The sequence below is a fragment of the Oryctolagus cuniculus genome, chromosome 12, assembly GCF_964237555.1.
Source record: "Oryctolagus cuniculus chromosome 12, mOryCun1.1, whole genome shotgun sequence".
In the NCBI taxonomy this organism is placed as follows: Eukaryota; Metazoa; Chordata; class Mammalia; order Lagomorpha; family Leporidae; genus Oryctolagus; species Oryctolagus cuniculus.
The window spans coordinates 43,999,562-44,020,370 of record NC_091443.1 but is presented as its reverse complement, the minus strand read 5'-3'; the positions used below and the strand labels follow the sequence as shown (position 1 = coordinate 44,020,370).

The window sequence follows — 20,809 nt, the reverse complement described above, 5'->3', positions numbered from 1 at the left end:
GTGGAGGATGGCCCAGGTCCTTGGGCCCTGCACCTGCATGGGAGACCAAGAGAAGCACCTGGCCCCTGGCTTCGGATCAGTGCGGTGCGCCGGCCGCAGCGCGCCGGCCACAGCGCGCCGGCCACGGCGGCCATTGGAGGGTGACCCAACGGCAAAGGAAGATCTTTCTCTCAGTCTCTGTCTCTCTCTCTCACACTGTCCACTCTGCCTGTCAAAAAACAAAACAAAACAAAACAAAACAAAACAAAACAAAACAAAAAAACAAAAAACAGATCCAGAGAAAAAAGGAACAGAATAGAGACCTTTTCAGAAGCAAACCCATGCATCTTCAGTCAACTGATTGTTAACAGCAGTCCTAAGATCATGCACTGGAAAAAGGACAGTCTTTTTAATAAATGGTGCTAGGAAAATGTAAAAGAATGAAAGTAGATCCCTGTCTCTCACCATGTATACAAAGATCAGCACAAAATGAATTAAAGACCTGTATGTGATCCTTGAAACTCTGAAACTATTAGGAAAAAAAAAAAAAAAAAAAACAGAGAAAACACTTCAGGACACTGGAATGGTCAAAGATTTTTCTGAACCAGATGTTAAAAGCACAGAAAATGAAAGCAAAATAGACAAATGAGATTTCCTCAAACTAAACAGCTTTTACACAAAAAAGGAAACAATCAACAGAGTGAAGAGATAACTTACAAAATGTTTACAAGCTATACATCTGATACGAGGTTAATATCCAGAATATATAAGGAACTCAAGTAACAGCAATAAATAAATAATGTAATTTAAAAATGGGCAAAATAGATCTAAATAGATAATTCTCAAAGGAAAACAAACAAATGGCCAATAGGTACATGAAAACAATGCTCAACACCAATAATCACCAGAGAAATGCAAATCAAAACCACAACTAGAGTTACAATAGTTACAATAACTGGATTCATCCCTCACTCCAGGAAAACTGGCTACTATCAAAAAGACAAATGGGGGCTGGCCCTGTGTCACAGCAGGTTAACGCCCTGGCCTCAAGCGCCGGCATCACATATGGGTGCCAGTTCGAGAACTAGCTGCTCCACTTCCGATCCAGCTTTCTGCTATGGCCTGGGAAAGCAGTGGAAGATGGCCCCTGTACCCGCGTGGGGGACCAGAAAGCAGTTCCTAGCTCCTGGCTTCGGATCAGTGCAGCACCAGCCATTGAGGCCAACTGGGGAGTGAACCATTGGATGGAAGACCTCTCCCTCTCTCCCTCCTTCCCTCTCTCTCTCTCTGCCTCTCCTCTCTTTGGGTAACTCTGACTTTCAAATAAATAAATAAATCTTAAAAAAAAAAAAAAAGACAAATGATAACAAGTATTGGTAAGGATGTGGAAAAGATGGAACTGTTGGTGTTAATGCAAATTAAAATAGGCACTGTGAAAAACAGTATGGAGATTCCTCAAAAAAAGTAAAAATGGATCTACTTCACGATCTAGCAATCCCACTATATGACCAAGGGAAATGAAATTCTCCAATGAAGAGACATCTGCACTCATGTTTATTGCAGTGCTATCCACAACAGCTAAGAAATGGAGAACCCAGGTGTCCATCCACTGATGAATGGGTAAAGAAAATGTAGTACACACACAATGAACATTGGTCAGCCATTAAAAGAATGAAATCTGTCATCTGCAACAACGTGGATAGAACTGGAGGTCATTATGTTAAGTGAAATAAGCCCAGCAAAGAAAGACAAATATCCCATGATCTCACACTCAAGTAAAAGCTAAAGATTAGGTGATCTCAAAAACTTGAAAATGCAATAGTGGTTACCAGAGGGTGGGGAGGTATGTGGGAAATGATGGATGGAGAAAGGGGGAATTACAGGTTTTAGCTAGACAGAAGAATTTCTAAGGTTCTAGTGCATAGTGGGCATGACTATAGATAATGTCAATATACTATATATTTCTCTACTTTAAAAACTGTAAGAATTTTGGATGCCTTTACTATGAAAAAAATGTTAAATGTTTCAAAGAATAAATATATTTACCGATTGGACATAACACAATGTATATACGTAATGAAACGACGTTACTGGGGCTGGTGCCCTGGTGTAGAAGGTAAAGCTGCCACCTGCAGTGTAGGTATCCCATATGGGCACGAATCCTGGCTGCTGCACCTTGATCCAGCTCTCTACTATGGCCTGGGAAAGCAGTGGAAGATGGCCTAAGTCCTTGGGCCCCTGCACCTTTGTGGGAGACCCAGAAGAAGCTCCTGGCTCCTGACTTCAGATCGGTGCAGCTCGGGCCATTGTGGGCATCTGGGGAGTGAACCAGCAGACCCTCTCTCTCTGCCTCTGCCTCTCTGTAACTCTGCCTTTGAAATAAATAAATCTTAAAGAAGAAGAAGAATAAAGAAACATGACATTGCACCTCATTTATCAATAGGTATAAATTTTATGCCTTTAAATTTTTTTAAATAAATTAAATTCTTTTAAAGTGTTACTTATTTATTTGAAAGAGTTACACAGAGAGAGGAGAGGCAGAGAGAAAGAGAGAGTCTTCCACCCGATGGTTCACTACCCAATGGGCCGCAACAGCCGGAGTTGCACCCATCCAAAGCCAGGAGCCAGGAGCTACCTCCAGGTCTCCCATTTGGGTGCAGGGGTCCAAAGACTAAGGCCATCATCTACTGCCTTCCCAGGCCATAGCAGAGAGCTGGATCAGAAGTGGAACAGCCAGGTCCCACACCGGCGCCCATAAGGTACTCTGGCACTTCAGGCCAGGGCGTTAACCCACTGTGCCACAGCGCCAGCCCCAAAATAAATTAATTTTTAAAAGACCTAGGTCAGGGCTGGCGCTGTGGCTCAGAGAGTTAAAACCCTGGTCTGCGGTGCCAGCATCACATATGGATGCTGGTTCAAGCCCTGGCTGCCCACTTATAATCCAGCTCCCTGCTATGGCCTGGGAAAGCAGTAGAAGATGGCCCAAGTGCTTGAGTCCCTGTACCAGTATGGGAAACCAGGAAGAAGCTCCTGGTTCCTGGCTTCAGATCAGCAGAGCTCTGGCCACTGCAGCCATCTGGGGAGTGAACCAGTGGATAGAAGATCTCTCTCTCTGTCTCTACCTCTCTCTGTAACTCTTTCAAATAAATAAAATAAATCTCTAAAAATACTTACATAAAGAAAATTTTAAAAATAAAATAAAAAATAAAAAGACTTGGGTCTGAATCTTGTAGTAGTTGTGTGACTTTGTTTTTTTTTTTTTACTTTCTCACCTATAAAATGAGGCTAAGACCAACCTCATCAAGCTGATAGGAGAAGTAAAGCGTCCCAGTGGATAAACACCCAGTGTAATGCCTAACACATAGTAAACAGTTAACAAAGAGCTGCTGCTTACATTCTGATGTTTTATTTAATTTCCCAGATGATTCCTATATCCCAGGAAATTAAGGTCCCTGAAGATAGGCAAAATTGGAGAAAGACAAAGATCAGCATCAACTATCACTTTCATAGTAATGTTATTAATTTAACTTTGTGTAAATAAGCAAAATAGATACCAACAGACATAATAAAATAGTGCAATGAGAAACTCCTGGACTTTTACCCAGATTTTAAATGTGAGACTCCCTTTTGATCACTCTGAAATGTTGTGATACCTAATCAACTAAATGATAAAGGTAAAACACAGGAAAACAATAATATACTTACCAATAACTTTTGATTATTTATGTATTCATTTCATTGGAAAGGCAGAGAAACAGAGATAGAGATCTCTCTTCCACTGGTTTACTCCCTAAAGCCAGGCCCAAGCCAAAAACTTGGAACTCAATCCAGGCTTCCCATGTGGGAGGCAGATACTCAAGTACTTGAGCCATGACCTGCTGCCTCCCAGGCAGCAGGAAGCTGGAATTAGAAGTAGATCTGGGCTGGAGCCGCGGCTCAATAGGCTAATCCTCCGCCTGTGGCACCCGCACATGGGGTTCTAGTCCCGGTTGGGGCGCCGGATTCTGTCCTGGTTGCCCCTCTTCCAGTCCAGCTCTCTGCTGTGGCCCAGGAGTGCAGTGGAGGATGGCCCGAGTGCTTGGACCCTACATCCACATGGGAGACCAGGAGAAGCACCTGGTTCCTGGCTTTGGATCAGCGCGGTGCGCTGGCCGCAGTGCACCGGCAGTGGCGGCCATTGGAGGGTGAACCAATGGCAAAGGAAAATCTTTCTCTCTGTCTCTCTCTCTCACTGTCCACTCTGCCTGTCAAAAAAAAAAAAGAAAAAAAAAGAAAAGAAAAAAAAAAGTAGATCTAGAACTCAAACCTACACACTCTGTTATGGGATGCAGGTGCCCCAGAGTGGCGACTTAATTGCTATGTTGAGTGCTTGGCTGACCAATAACTAAAATGTTTGATACTGGGTTAGGTATTGTTTCATACCAGCATCTCATATGGGTGCCGGTTAGTGTCCCAGCTACTCCACTTCCAGTCCAGCTCCCTATTAACACATCTCAGAAAGCAGCAGAAGACAACCCAAGTACTTGGGCCCTTTCCACCCATGTGGGAAACATGGATGAAGCTCCTGGTTCTTGGTTTCAGTTTGGCCTGAACCTGGCCATTGGACCAGCGGATAAAAGACCTCTTTGTCTCTATCCGTAACTCTGCTTTTCAAATAAATAAATAAACCTTTATAAAATATTTTAAAAATAAATAAATAAAAACAGATACCTATAGAATAATTCTCTGTTAGTCACAGAACCCAAAGTATTACAGTAATCCAACAGAATTAAGGGGGAAAATGGTTTAAAATGGCAAAACCTCAGTAAATAAAAATTCTTACACACTTCTGCTTTTAAAAAAAGCCAGATTTGGCCGGCACCGTGGCTCACTAGGCTAATCCTCCACCTTGCGGCGCCGGCACACCGGGTTCTAGTCCTGGTTGGGGCACCGGATTCTGTCCCAGCTGCCCCTCTTCCAGGCCAGCTCTCTGCTATGGCCCGGGAGTGCAGTGGAGGATGGCCCAAGTGCTTGGGCCCTGCACCCCATGGGAGACCAGGAGAAGCATCTGGCTCCTGCCATCGGATCAGCGCGGTGCGCCGGCTGCAGCACGCCAGCCGCGGCGGCCATTGGAGGGTGAACCAATGGCAAAGGAAGACCTTTCTCTCTGTCTCTCTCTCTCTCACTGTCCACTCTGCCTGTCAAAAAAAAAAAAAAAAAAGGCCAGATTTTAAGTGTCAGAAATGTCATCCCTGAATTATCTGCTTCATTCTATCAAGAAACTAGTGCGCTGGGAAGTGATATGCTAAGCAGATTCTCCTACCATTTTAAGTTACAACCTTCATTTTTTAAAGTTCTTGAATCAGCTATACCTTTTTTAAAATTTAACGTAATTTTTAAGGATTTACTTATTTAATTTCAAAGTTAGAGTTCCAGAGAGGTGAAGAGAGAGACAGAGACCAATCTTCCATCTTCTAGCCAATGCCCCAAATGGTTATAATAGTCAGGGCTGGGCTGGGCCAAAGCCAGGAGCCAGGCACTATTTTCTGGTCTCTCACATGGGTAGCAGGGGCCCAAACACTTGGGCCATCTTCTGCTGCTTTTTCCAGGCCATTAGCAGAGAGCTGGATCAGAAATGGAACAGCCAGGACATGAACCAGTGCCCATATAGGATGCTCATATCGCAAGTGGTGGCATTAGCTGCTATATCACAATGTCAGCAATGAAATTTAACATATTTTATATTTAAAATTTCTCATGTTTTGTTTGTTACATTTTTAAAAATGTAACTACCCAGCATTTTATAAATTATTTCAGAGCTGTTTTCTAGACTTTTTTTAAGTATGGTAAGAACAATAATTGATGTGATGTGTTATATTTAAAGGTGCTGAGTTATCCTTACATATTATACATCAGGGATTTAAAGTTTTTGATACACAAACATAACAATACTTTTGCTTTGAAACTGGTAAAATTACAGTTGTCAAGAGATTACAGTATCTTGGAAGTCAAATGAAGAGTCAGTCTCAAAAACAAAGGATATTCCAAGTTAGTAAATAAGGCAAACACACTGATGAGAATTAGACTTCAAATATTCTCCCACAGCTATTAAAAGATCATCTTGATCCTGATCACATTTCATTCTCCACAGTCTCCAGGCCCCAGCCCTGCTGATTATATTCCTTCTCCCCTTTTGATGCTGGTAGAGTAATTAATTCATCCATCAGTTACATAGTTGTTATCAACTATTTAGTCCCTGGCATGAAGAAGTTGTATCAGATGGAAAAGGTAGAGGTGAAGAAGAAAACAGTGGTGGAGCTACCAATGGAATACTTTGCCTTTTGCCCACTTGGATTTGTATGAATACACAAAAACTTTTATTACATTATTGTTTTTCCAAAAAACATTGAATACATAGAGCACTATTATGTATCACATAGAAATAATTAACTTATGGAGGCTGGCGGCATGGCTCACTAGGCTAATCCTCCACCTGCAGTGCCGGCACCCCAGGTTCTAGACCCGGTTGGGGCGCCGGATTCTGTCCCAGTTGCTCCTCTTCCAGTCCAGCTCTCTGCTATGGCCCCAGAAGGCTGTGGAGGATGGCCCAAGTGCTTGGGCCCTGCACTCACATGGGAGACCAACCAGGAGGAGGCACCTAGCTCCTGGCTTCGGATCGGCACAGCGCACCAGCCGCAGCGCGCCGGCTGTAGCAGTCATTTGGGGGGGGTGAACCAACAGAAGGAAGACCTTTCTCTCTGTCTCTCTCTCTCTCACTGCCTAATTCTGCCTGTCAAAAAAAAAATTAACTTATGGATATATTTTATACATACCTATGCAGGCTTATCATTTGTAAAGTTCTTTTATTGTCTCAAGAAAGCACAAAACATGCAAAATGACCCTTTTATTTTTTAGTTGAATGTGTAGTAACTTACCTCTGCGCTCTTCATGGCTTTAAGAATATTCCCCACTGTATCAGTAAAGGTGTTACCCAGTATTCTACCCAATTTCTTGTACAAGGAACCCAAACATACCACGGCAGCACTGAAACAACATTTAAATTAGAAATTAGTCATGGCTGAGAAGATAGAAATAAAAAGATCTGAGAATATACAAAGGTGACTATTTAAAAATTTTCTCGGCCAGCGCCGCAGCTCACTAGGCTAATCCTCTGCCTGCGGTGCCAGTACTCCAGGTTCTAGTCCCGGTTGGAGCGTCGGATTCCGTCCCAGTTGCTCCTCTTCCAGTCCAGCTCTCTGCTGTGGCCCAGGAAGGCAGTGGAGGATGGCCCAAGTGCTTGGGCCCTGCACCCGCATGGGAGACCAGGAGGAAGCACCTGGCTCCTGGCTTCGGATTGGCACAGCGCAACGGCCACAGCGCACCAGCCGTAGCAGCCATTTTGGGGGTGAACCAACAGAAGGAAGACTTTTCTCTCTTTCTCTCTAACTCTGCCTGTCAAAAAAAATTATTAAAATAAATTATTAAAAATTTTCTCAGGAGAGGTGCTGTGGAGTAACAGGTAAAGGCACCCACTGGACTTGGGAACTGCAAATGGGCGCCAATTCAAGCCTTGGTTATTCTGCTTCCAATCCAGCTCCCTGATAATGGCCAGAGAAAGCAGCAGAAGATGGCTCAAGCGCTTGGGTCCCCGAAACCTCAGGAGAGATGTGGAAGAGGCTCCTGGCTCTTAGCTTTAGCCCAGCCCCATCATTCTGGCCATTTGGGGAGTGAACTAGTGGATAAAATCTCTCTCTCTCTCTCGCTAATTCTGCCTTTCAAATAAGCAAATAAATTTTTAAAAAAATTTTTTTCTTTGTTGCTTTTCACTTTCTTGGAAGTATCCTTTGAAACACAAATGCTGAAGTCTCATTTATCTATATATATATATATATTTTTTTTTTTTTTTGACAGGCAGAGTGGGCAGTGAGAGAGAGAGAGAGAGAGAAAGGTCTTCCTTTGCCATTGGTTCACCCTCCAATGGCCGCGGTCGGCGCGCTGTGGCCAGCGCACTGCGCTGATCCAGTGGCAGGAGCAGGTACTTATCCTGGTCTCCCATGGGGTGCAGGGCCCAAGTACTTGGGCCATCCTCCACTGCACTCCCTGGCCATGGCAGAGAGCTGGCCTGGAAGACGAGCGACCGGGACAGAATCCGGTGCCCCAACCGGGACTAGAACCCGGTGTGCCGGCACCGCAAGGCGGAGGATTAGCCTAGTGAGCCGCGGCGCCGGCTATATTTTTCTCTTGTCAGTTAAGCTTTTAGTGTTTCTAAGAAATAGTAGCGTACTCCAGGTTACAAAGATTTACTAGTTTTTTTCCATAAGAGTTTTATAGTTTAGTTGTTACAGTTCAATCTGTGATCCATTCTGAGTTAGTTTCTTTGTAGATGGTACAACAGAAGGATAAAACTTCACTGTGTTGCATGTAGATAGTCAGCTCTCCAGAAGGAAAAGATTCATTTTTACTTTGAAAGGAGAAAATTCTCCAGAATCTACCCTGCGGCTAAATCCTATGCATGACACTTAGGTGAATATGAAATAATTATACATTCAATAACAAGAATTGTAAAAGGATATATATCTTAATGTAGATATCAACCAAGAGATCTATCATCCCTCAAAATTTCTTACAAAATGAAATTTTGCAAAATATTTTAATAGCATTTGGCTTCATATATTAGATAATCAAAGCTGGACTTAAAGATAATGAAAAACAAGCAATAATATTCCCATCAAATTTTTGAAACCTGAAAACTTCACAGGTTCAGTAATAAGCAAAAAATCAGATCAACAAGATTTCTAGTCACTGCTGTGGAACCATGTGGCTCACGGGCTGATCTAAAGCAACAGATGATATAATGAAATGAGTCCTGTGGAGAAATAAACTAAGCCATTATTTTTAGTATCTCAGAAGAATATTTTTCACAAGATACTTATTTTCAGTTTCACTTCTAAGAACCAAGAAACTAAAAGAATACCCAAAATCTGAAGAATTTTGAGTATCTTCTTCACAGTCACTCAAGAGCTAAAATTTTAGAAAGAGGTTTTGGATCTCAAATCCAGACATCAAATACGTCTAAAATATTTTTTAAAACTTTCAGTCCATAGAACAATGTTAAAGGTAGATTAAAAATTCAGTTTCAAAGTAACTGTCAAGTTAGTTTGGGTATTTTATAAAAATGACCCAAGCAAGAAGCAGTATGTTTTGAAGTTTAACTTACAGTTTAGTGGGAAGATAACTTGGAGAATCATCTTTGCTACGAATAAGATCATTACATTTATCGATTGTCTCATAAACAGAGAATGTGTCTCCGATACTATAAAGTATGGCTAGATTCTTAGCAAGAAGTTTGCGGGTAGGAGGCCCTGGGGAACTGTTCAACAAATACAGAAGCTGTTCCACAAGAGTCTTCTGCTTCTCCTTTACATCACTCTAGAAAGAAAGGTAACAAAAAGGATTAACTCCAAGTCAATATACTTACATGTAAGCCTGTAACACAATTTTTCTCCTATATATTTAAGAACTGAACCAATTCTAGAAAAACACAAAATTATTTTGAATGAAAGTTACAAATAAGCCAGTAGCACGGTCATCATGCTACACTAACATGGTAGTTTGCTACCTGTTGACATTTCCAAAAAATAAATTCCAAATCGCACTATACTATAGTCTCTGTTAACAAAGGCAAGGGTTCTATTTCTTCTAAATCTCTCTTATATTTGAAAAGTAGGACAAATTTGTATTAACTAGAGCTTCTTAGTTACTTAGCTTGCTTCACCTATGTATATCTGCATAAATAAAGGAGTAACCTATGATCTATAACCAGAGTTGGTCTTGATATAGTTACTCACTTTACTCAGACATTTTTCTAAATTTAGTGTAACTTTTGCTTGGCAATGCTGAATTTCAAAGTGAGGAGCAAAAAATTTACTATATTTTCACTATTAAGTCTTAACAAAGTCTAACATTTTAAAGTTAATTTGGATTATTCTGAACAAAACTAGAAAAGCAAACCAAAGAAATAACATTTTTGGCACTTAAAACCAAAACAACTTCTATGATTTTACCTACCCTGTTGGTTGCTAGCAAGAGCTTCTCCAAATATCTCAACCATTCAAAAATAAACTCTGCCTTCTGAACTTCACCTAGTTGATTATATGCTTCTTCATTTAGCAATAAGCTATGAGCCGACTCCATTCCTAGAGCAAATTCTCCTAGCCAGTCACAATTCTTCTCAGATTTCAGCCAATATACCTCAGAACAAAAATCTGAAATAGAGGAAAACAGCATATTACAAGGAAGGTAAAAAAGAAGGCAATGAAATGCATACATATTTTTTAACTGCTCTAATGTGAGCTTAGGAAAATCCCAATAATAAATTTTGGTTAACACTGATACACAATGCACCTCTGTATTCTGTTCTCCTTTTTTAAGAGTAGACAGGCGGGCCGGCGCCGCGGCTCACTAGGCTAATCCTCCGCCTAGCGGCGCCGGCACACCGGGTTCTAGTCCCGGTCGGGGCGCCGAATTCTGTCCCGGTTGCCCCTCTTCCAGGCCAGCCCTCTGCTGTGGCCAGGGAGTGCAGTGGAGGATGGCCCAGGTGCTTGGGCCCTGCACCCCATGGGAGACCAGGAAAAAGCACCTGGCTCCTGGCTCCTGCCATCGGATCAGCGCGGTGCGCCAGCCGCAGCGCGCCAGCCACAGCAGCCATTGGAGGGTGAACCAACGGCAAAAGGAAGACCTTTCTCTGTCTCTCTCTCTCACTGTCCACTCTGCCTGTCAAAAAAAAAAAAAAAGAGTGGACAAGCAAAATAAAGTAGAATTAGTGATATTCATATGCAAAAATATGGTAAACAGATTCCACTAAAATCCTGCAAATTTTAAAGTTAGTTACACTGAGTATTAGGTAACACCTAAAATGAGTCATGGACACGTATCAACAAATGACTAAATATCCAGACCTCCTACTAAAATTCTGTAGTAGAACTTACCATGTCCTTGAGCTTAGGTATGTTTCCTGTCATTTACCTGGAACTCCAAACCTGAAACAGAGGGACTTTTGCCTATTAGCATTTGTTCCTCACTCAGTCTAACAAAGATACTGCTTATAGTTTTAGGCTAAGAATTTAAGGAGAGTTTTATGTCAACCAGTAGATACTCTCCTTATCTTGTGAGCTCTGTTGTGAAAGCAAACTTTTTTTTTTTAAGGTACTTGGACAAATGTTGCCCAGGAATTGTACCAACATACATAACTGCTTGAACCCAGATCCAATGTCTTCTATAGAAAACAGAGAGGTTTGTTTTTTCTTTTTTTTTTTTTAGTTTGCCCTAGGTACACTCTACTCTTTTCAGAATACATAGATATCATAAATGTGTATGCATACACACATAAACACATTCACACACAAATTTATAAGATGGCATTGTAATTATAAGACAGAACTTTTTACTTTAAGAAGGTAAATACTCAAAAAAAAAAAAAAACCCAAAAAAGAAAAGAAGGTACATATTCAGGTATAAGCAGTAAAGCAAGTGTTCCAGTTCAACTCACTTTCAAGTGGTTAAGCAAATTAATCAATAAACAAAATGTTTACTAGGTGACTGTAAATAGTAGGTTTATGAGTCATCATTTCACTATTCTTCAACTCTTCTGTGGTTTTTAAAAAGATCACAATAATAAGTAGAAAAATTTTAAGTAAGGACAGAAGTAACAATCTAGCTTTAAGAAATAAAGCATTATTCTGTATGACTACAGCTCACAATAATATATTACAAAATGTAAAAGAACTCTAAGAGAGGGTAGGCTCCATCCATAGTGAAAATATGAGGTGAAATTACTGGTTGTCCTGACTTGATGAGTTCATCCTATATACATGTGCTCAGACACTGCAATGCATCCCACTGAGATGGACTAGTACTACTTGTCCTTCTTTTTTTTTTTTTTTTTTTTTTTTTTTTTGACAGAGTGGACAGTGAGAGAGAGAGACAGAGAGAAAGGTCTTCCTTTGCCCTCCAAAGGCGCTGCAGCCAGCGCACTGCGCTGATCCGATGGCAGGAGCCAGGTACTTCTCCTGGTCTCCCATGGGGTGCAGGGCCCAAGCACTTGGGCCATCCTCCACTGCACTCCCTGGCCACAGCAGAGAGCTGGCCTGGAAGAGGGGCAACCGGGACAGAATCCGGCGCCCCGACCGGGACTAGAACCCGGTGTGCCGGCGCCACAAGGTGGAGGATTAGCCTAGTGAGCTGCGGTGCCGGCCCGACTAGTACTACTTGTTAATAAAACTTTTTAAAAATTAGGTTAAAGAAAAATGTATTACTGCTATTGAGAATAGCAGGTATCATCAGGAATATTAAAGAGATGGCACCAAGGGTACCTCAAATAGTTGGTAGAAAATTGAATTAAAATATAAGATTATTTTGGTATAAAAACTTTTGAAATATATGTAGGTTTTTCATAATCTGCATTTCTGTGAACTTCTGAAGACTTCTCAAACACAAAGCATGGATACTCCCATTTGCTAATGTATCAAAAGTAAATGAAGAGGCTGGCGATGTGGCATAGCATTCATATGGGTGCCAGTATGTGTCCCAACAGCTCCACAGTTGATCCAGCTCCCTGCAAATGTGCCTTAAAAAGTACTTGGGCCCCTGCACCCAAGTGGGAGAACTGAAAGAAGCTCCTGGCTTTGGCCAGCCTACCCCTGCCTACTGTGGCTACTTGGGGAGTGAAGCAGCAGATGGAAGATATTTATCTCTCTCTCTCTCCCTCTCTCTCCCTCTGTGTTTCAAATACACAAATTAATTTAAAATAAAGATGTCTCTTTTAAAAAAAAGTAAATGAATAAAATTCCAAGCTAAATATAAACATCTGGAATTTCACAGAAATATAGGTAGTATGTTACAGGCAATAAAATTTTTAAATTACATGCCTTATATAGTCCTTTAAACAAATCTTAACCTTTTAAAAAGAAGCCAGTAAGTAAAAATGTATTAGAGTTTCATATAGGAGATATGGAGAAGGCATTTCATTTCTTTCCTCCCAGAATTTACTGGTATAAAATTGCCTAGAGTATCAGCTCATCATAATTATCACATAATTGAAAAGACCCTCTTTAAAAGATGGTAGTCACAATCAGGTTTGCTGTTGGATAAATCTGGCCTGCAATGGACTGAAAAATACAGCCAGCTGTTAACATGTAAACCTGAAAAGACTGCACGTGAAAATCAGAGTCCTATTCTCACAACCCAATAAATGAATCTAAATGGGCAGGGACTATCCAGCAGCCCACAGTCACACCCCAGCCTGCCTTATTCACTTATAGTATTTGCCGGTTTCTATGGGTTTCTTTTTTTTTCTTTAAGATTTATTTTTTTACTTGAAAGTCAGAGTTGGCTGGCGCCGTGGCTCAATAAGCTAATCCTCCGCCTGCGGCGCCCGCACACAGGGTTCTAGTCCCGGTCGGGGCGCCGGATTCTGTCCCGGTCGCTCCTCTTCCTGTCCAGCTCTCTACTGTGGCCCGGGAAGGCAGTGGAAGATGGCCCAAGTGCTTGGGCCCTACACCCCATGGGAGACCAGGAGAAGCACCTGGCTCCTGGCTTCGGATCAGCGTGGTGCGCCGGCCGCAGCGGCCATTGGAGGGTAAACCAACGGAAAAAAGGAAGACCTTTCTCCCTGTCTCTCTCTCTCACTGTCCACTCTGCCTGTCAAAACAAACAAACAAACAAGCAAACACACACACACACAAAAAAAAAAAACAAAACAGAGTTACACAGAGAAGGAGCGGGGGAGGGGGGATGGGGGAGGGAGAGGGAGGGAGAGGGAGGGGGAGAGAGAGAGGGAGAGGGGGAGAGGGAGAGGGAGGGGGGGGAGAGAGAGAGAGAGAGAGAGAGAGAGAGAGAGAGAGAGAGAGAGAGAGAGACAGGCCTTCCATCTGATGGTTCACTCCCTAATTGGCTGCAACAGCTGCAACTGTACCAATCTGAAGCCAGGTGCCTCCCCCAGTTTTCCCACACAGGTGCAGGGGCCCAAGGACTTGGGCGATCTTCTACTGCTTTCCCAGGCCACAGCAGAGAGCTGGATTGTAAGCAGAGCTTCCCAGGCCACAGCAGAGAGCTGGATTGGAAGCAGAGCAGGTGGGACTCGAACCGGCTCCCATATGGGATGCCAGCACCACAGGTGGCAGCTCTACCCGCTATGCCACAGTGCAGGCCCCTCTATGGGTTTCTATTTATGCTTTTATTTAACTTTTATGGATTTTCAAATTTTTCAGCTCCCACTTTTTATCTCACCTGTGACCTTTGGCTTGCCAATATTCCAGATTCTATGACACTACCCCAGGGGGCAAAGGTCAGCTTTCACCTAGCCAGTCTTCTGTGTATGCTATTTTAGCCATCTGGGTTGTACCTTCCCAATCAGTGCTACCTGCTTACCTAACACTACCCATGACTTGGCTCTAACAGTCTTAAAACAACAATACAACAAAGATTATTCTGAAAAAAACTCACTTTTAATAAACAAAGAAAAATATAAACAACGGTGCTAAAATTCATTTTTATAGAGACAACATGAATTCTGGCTTTAAAAACCCTCCTTTCCTATAGGTATCAAAGTAAATTAGCCAAAATATTCACAATTAAGAATAAAGTTAATAAATGCTAGAGAAATAATTTCTGGAAGAAACCTACTAAGTATTTAGAAGAGGAAAGGATGGGGCAGGCATTTGGCACCATGGCTTAAGTGGCTGCATGGGACACCCATATCCCATATCAGAGTACTGGTTTTTATCCAGGCTTCCGGGTTTCCAATACAGCTTCCTGCTGATGCAAGCTGGGAGGCAGCAGATGAGGGCTTCAAATACTTGGGTCTCTGACACCCACATGAGAGACTTGGATGGAACACTGCGCTCCTGGCTTTGGCCTGACGCAGTTTAGGCTCTTACAGCCAGTTACGGAATGAACTAGTGGATGGAAGATCTCTTTCTTTCTGTGTCTCTATCTCCCTCCCTGTCTCTCTGCTTTTTAAATCAAATGAAAAGAAACACAAATTGCAAAAAAAAAAAAAAAAAAAAAAAAGAAAAGCAAGCCTGCACCCAATATTTATGATTACTTGAGAAAAAAAAAAAATTGCCTCTGTAACACAGAGAAACTTTCCTGTAACCACTAGGATGAATCAAAATCCTATCTTAAGAATTCAATGCCCCTTTCTAATGGTAATTTATAAAGGTCATTAGGACTGCTAAAGAGATTTTTTTCCCTTAGGCAACAGCAATACTGTAGTGTAAAATGATCTATCAAGAAGCAAAATAGCTAACACAATGTGACAATAAATAATTCAGTGAAAAGCTTCAGATCATAATCAGGGCATAAAGTTATCTCTAATGCCCTCAATACATTCCTCATATAAATTACTCAAAGGAACTAAGTAGTCCCTAATTGTAATTTCATGTCTAAAACCCCTATCTAAAATGCACATGAGAGATCCACATATGCACTGTGAATGTGATAAGCAAGTACTTTGCAAATTACATGCTCCTATTCTTCCCTGAAGTCTTACTTTAGAAAGACAGACATAAATGCAGACAACACTAATGACTGTTTTAATGTAACCACAACACTACATGTTGAGGAATAATTATTCTAAGTTTTCTCTTAGTTTTCATTCTTATGTTGGAGATTATAAAGTGGTTAGTTTATTAAAAATAAACACACAGAGGGCTGCATTGTGGCATTGATGGGTTAAGCTGCTGCCTGCAATGCTGGCATCCCATATAGGGAGCTGGTTTGCGTCCCAGCTGCTCCACTCTCAATCCAGCTCTCTATTAATGTGCCTGGAAAAACAGCAAAAGATGGTCCAAGTGCTTGGGCCCCTTGCACCCACAAGGGAGACCCAGATGAAGCTCCTGGCTTCAGCCTGGCCCAACTCCAGCTGATGCAGATATTTGGGAAGTGACCCAGCAGATAGAAGATCAATCTCTTGCCACTCCCTTTCAAAAAAATAAGTCTTTAAAAAAATCAACACACAGCAGTAATACTGAAATATTTTTCAGTTAGTTGCTACTCAAAAAACAGATTTCATACAACTGATCCAACTGCAATGCCAGGCACTAACAAAATTTTAGCTATTTTATTCGAAAATGTTTTTGATCTACAGGCAATATGTGTACATTTTTATGGGACATGGTATATCTTCAGAAATAGAGCATAAACCAATCAAACCAGCCTTTCCATTTCCTTATTTGTGTTTACAGCCTACCAGTTCCTCTTCTCCAGCTGTTTATATGTATTATTGTGAACTATAGTCATCCCAATGTGCTACAGAACATCAGAATTTAATTCCAACTGTGTTTTGGTCCCCATTATCCAGCCTCCCTCTACATGTGTTCATCCTAACTTTCCCAACCTCTTTTCCAACAGTAATCACTGTCCTAAGTTCAGTCAACTCTTTTTTAACTTCCACATGAGAATATGGCATTTGTCTTTCTGTGTCTAGCTTACTCAGTTTCATCTATGTTGCTGCAAATGACAGGACTCCATTGCTGAATAACATTACATTGTGTTCATATACAGTATCTTGGTTCTTGTGAATAGTGTACAATGAACATGAAAATATGTGTATCTTTCATATAGTGATTTCATTTTCTTAGGATATATATCCAGAAGTGGAATAGCTGGGTCATATGCTGGATCTACTTTAGTTTTTGAGGATGGAAGGGTTCTCTTTTTCTCCACACCCTCACCAGCATTTATTTTTTTCTTTTTGTTAACAGCCATTCTAACTGGAGTGAAATGATAGTTCATTGTGGTTTTGATTTGCATCTCCATGATAGTTGGTGATACTCAACATGTTTTCATATATTTCTTGACCATTTTTATTTCCTTTTCTGAGAAACGAATGAATATTCACGTTCTGCCCATTTCTTTAATGTCGCTCCCCCTCTTCATGGAGGAACGACACTAAACCCTGCCTAGGCTTCATATCCGAGTCACGGCACCATTATGTCGCTCCCCCTCTTCACGGAGGAACGACACAGGACCCTGCGCTGTTCTTTTATCTGCTCGGCCCTCCCCGGGTTTGCTGCTGGTTCTTCCCGGGTTGGCTACCGTCCCTTCCACCTCCGTGGAAGGGCGGTTCCCCCTAGCCACTTTCCCCACTTCCGCGGGGGAGTGGCACACCGCCGGCCAGCTCTCTCGGGGGCTGCTCAGGTGTTCCTTCAGATGTTCCTGGTGCATGTTGTCTCTCTCCTCCTTTATAGTCCTCTTCCACCAATCCCAACTCTGCTACCCACATGCCGAGTACGCTGCTCTCCTCCAATCAGGAGCAGGATCAGCTCCTGCAGGTCATCACTCAAGTTGGCGAGAGGCAGCTGCGTAGAAGTTGTTACTCCCTTCTCAGCGCCATATTGTGGGAGAGCAGATGCATAGAATAAGTCTTAATTCCAGTAACTTAGTCTAGTCCGAGTTGCTCCCAGTTGCTCCCCACAGATCCCCCTTTCTTTTTATTTTTGGCGTTGATACGCGCCTGTCTTCGGTGCCCCGCGGCACACACTCTGCTCTGCTTGCTGGAGTTGCCCACAGGTGCTTACAAGCCCTACCAATCAGGCAAACCAAATCCGGGTCCTCTCTTCGCCATGTTGTGAGGAGGTTTTTAGGCGCTGATGCGTGCCTGTGTTCGGTGCCCTGCAGCGCATGCTCTGCTCTGCTAGAACTGCCTGCAGGTGCTTACAAGCCCTACCAATCAGGCAAACCGAATCCGAGCCTTCTCATTGCCGTATTGTGGGGAGACTTATTGATGTTGATTCGTGCCTATCTTCGGTGACCTGCAGCTCATACTCTGGTCGAGCTGCCTGCTGGTGCTTATCGCCTCACTAATCAGGCAGACCGAATCCGAGCTCTCTCATTGCCGTGTTGTGGGGAGGCCTTATTTTTCTCTATTTCTCTATCTCCGGGCATTCCTATCTCTCCTATTTTACTTCTATCTGCCAGCATTCCTATTTCTCTCATTTTACTTCTAAACTTCTGTTTCTCTTATCCCCGCGGCTTCCCGGCGCCCGCCCCGAGGCTGCTTCTCGGCACCTCGCCCCGCGGCGGCTTCCCGGCACCCGCCCTGCGGCGGCTTCCTGGCTCTGCGCGCACTCTGCGTCTCCGCGCCCTTTGTGCCCGCACCACGGCCTTCACACTAGCCCCCGTTTCCTACTCGCGCCCCATGCGCTCTCCCCGTTTGTGCCCCGTGCGCTCTGTGCGCGGCAGCTTCCGCAAATCACACAGCCTAGCTTACGTTTCCGCTTCTCGGTTTTCAGTCTAAGTTCCCCGGGCTAACCTGATGAAATGCAACCTATAGCTTACGTCTCCGCTCCCAGTTTGGCTTCCCGTCTTTTGCTCCCCGGGCTAATCTGACGGATTCCAACCTGGCTTACGTCTCCGCCTCTAGTTTTAGCTTTTTGCCTTTTGCTCCCCGGGCTGACTTTAAGAATTCCAACCTGGCTTACGTCTCTGCCTCGGCCTGCCCCCACGGCTTCATCCTCCCTAACATATTTTTCTCTACCCAGTATGTTTCCTAACTTTTCTTCCAACAATATTCCCCTCTCATTCTCCTGGCTTCTCCCCACAGTCCGTATCCGAGTCTGTTTGTTCTAGCTTTCGCTTTCGCTTTTAATCTCCTAGCTTCCCCGCCATAGTCTGCATCCGAGTTTAAGTTTCCTCCAGCTTTCACTTTCACTTTCAATCCTAACTTCTTCCGGCACTTCTTCCGTCCGGCTTTTCCCTAGGCTCTTTGCTAATCTCTCTCTCCGATATTTTCCCACTTCTTCCCGCTTCTTCCCTCCTAGGTTTCTTATCCGAGTCACGGCACCATTATGCCTCCCCCTCTTCACAGAGGAATGACACTAAACCCTGCCTAGGCTTCATATCCGAGTCACGGCACCATTATGTCGCTCCCCCTCTTTGCGGAGGAATGACACAGGACCCTGTGTTGTTCTTTTGTCTGCTCGGCCCTCCCCGGGTTTGCTGCTGGTTCTTCCCGGGTTGGCTACCGTCCCTTCCACCTCCGTGGAAGGGCGGTTCCCCCTAGCCACTTTCCCCACTTCCGCGGGGGAGTGGCACACCGCCGGCCAGCTCTCTCGGGGGCTGCTCAGGTGTTCCTTCAGATGTTCCTGGTGCATGTTGTCTCTCTCCTCCTTTATAGTCCTCTTCCACCAATCCCAACTCTGCTACCCACATGCCGAGTACGCTGCTCTCCTCCAATCAGGAGCAGGATCAGCTCCTGCAGGTCATCACTCAAGTTGGCGAGAGGCAGCTGCGTAGAAGTTGTTACTCCCTTCTCAGCGCCATATTGTGGGAGAGCAGATGCATAGAATAAGTCTTAATTCCACTAACAGTCTAGTCCGAGTTGCTCCCCACACTTTAAAAAATTTTTTTGTTTACTTATCTGAAAAGCAGGAGGGGAAGGTAGTGAGAGAGATATTCCACGTGTTAATTCACTCCCTAAGGGTCTGCAACAGGCAGAGCTGGGCTAGACCAAAGCCAAGAGCCCTGAACTCAATCCAGGTCCCCCACATGGGTAGCTGGGTAGCTGGGATCCAAGTACTTGAGCTAACACCTGTTGCCTCACAGGGTGCTTCATTAGCAGAAAACTGGATTCCAAGTGGAGCCACAGTTCGTGTCTAGAGACTGATATAGGACATGGGCATCCAACGTGGCAACTTAATTGCTGCATCAAATGCCTAGCCCTCTGCCTACTTCTTAATGGCATTGTTTGATTTTTTTTCTGTTGAGTTTTTTGAGTTCCTTAGATATTCTTGATATTAATCCTTGGTCAGATACATAGTTTGCAAATATTTTCTGCCACTCTGTCAGTTGTCTCTTCATTCTGTTGTTTCTTTTGCTATGCAGAAGCTCCTTAGTGTGGTGTAATTCCATTTGTCTATTTTTGCTTTTGTTGTCTGTGCTTCTGGAGTCTTTCTCAAAAAAGTATTGCCTCTGCTTCACATCTTTGGGTTGATTTTTGTATAGGGAAATAGGTGAGCAGGGAAGGTCAAGTTTCAATCTTCTGCACATGAACATCCAAATTTCCCAGTACCATTTACTGATGAAATAATTATAGCCTTTGTTTATTTTAGAGGCAGAGTTACAGATAGAGAGAGGGAGAGACAGAGAGAGGTCTTCCATCCGCTGGTTCACTCTCCAAATGGCCACAACAGCCAGAATCAGAGCCAATCCAAAGCCAAGAGCCAGAAGTCTCCCACATGAATGCAGGAGCCCAAGCACTGGAGCCATCTTCCACTGCTCTCCCATGCCATTAGCAGACAGTGGATTGGAAGAGGAGCAGCCCAGACACAAACCAGTGCTTCTATGGGATACCAGTGCCACAGGCGGAGGCTTGGCCTACTATGCCACAGCGCCAGCCCAACAGCAGCTAATATTCACTGATCATTCACTACAGTCTAAGCACTACAGGCTTTACATTTATTTTCTTGAATATCTATAAACTGTCCATGAAGTAGCTATTTTTATTATCACTATTCTGTAGATGAGGAAACTGAAGCAAATTAAGTACCTAAGTTCACACAGAACTTGGTCATAAACTTAAGCAATGTGACTCTACATATATGATCTTTAATTACAATATATTATGCTGTCACTCTTCAATCCAATCAACCCCTCAAACATCCTAGAAGCCAGTTTTCTTATAAAGGAAAAACAAAACAAAACAAAAGGCTTAGATCAGCGGCCAGAATTGTGCAGCAGGTTAAGCTGCTGCCTGCAAGGCTGGTATTCCATATGAGTGCCAGTTCAAGTCCTGGCTGCTCCATTTCTGATCCAGTTCTCTGCTAATGCACTTGGGAAAATAGCAGAAGAT

General features: G+C 43.2%; 1 protein-coding gene across 14 annotated transcripts in view; it reads right to left on the bottom strand.

The window, feature by feature from the left end:
- HEATR5A (HEAT repeat containing 5A) overlaps positions 1–20,809 on the bottom strand; it is a 146,165-nt gene that overhangs the window by 111,204 nt on the left and 14,152 nt on the right. For 12 of the 14 annotated variants that reach the window (XM_051822144.2, XM_051822146.2, XM_070053795.1 and 9 more), the window contains 3 exons: positions 10,027–10,223; positions 9,176–9,387; positions 6,894–7,002 (listed from right to left, as the gene is read on the bottom strand). In XM_051822144.2, the coding sequence (XP_051678104.1) occupies positions 6,894–7,002; positions 9,176–9,387; positions 10,027–10,152 (447 nt within the window). In that variant the 5' untranslated portion in view covers positions 10,153–10,223. Of the gene's footprint in view, positions 1–3,373; positions 3,432–6,893; positions 7,003–9,175; positions 9,388–10,026; positions 10,224–20,809 lie in introns of those variants that run through there. The other 2 variants (XM_070053797.1, XM_051822148.1) reach the window with 2 other exon arrangements.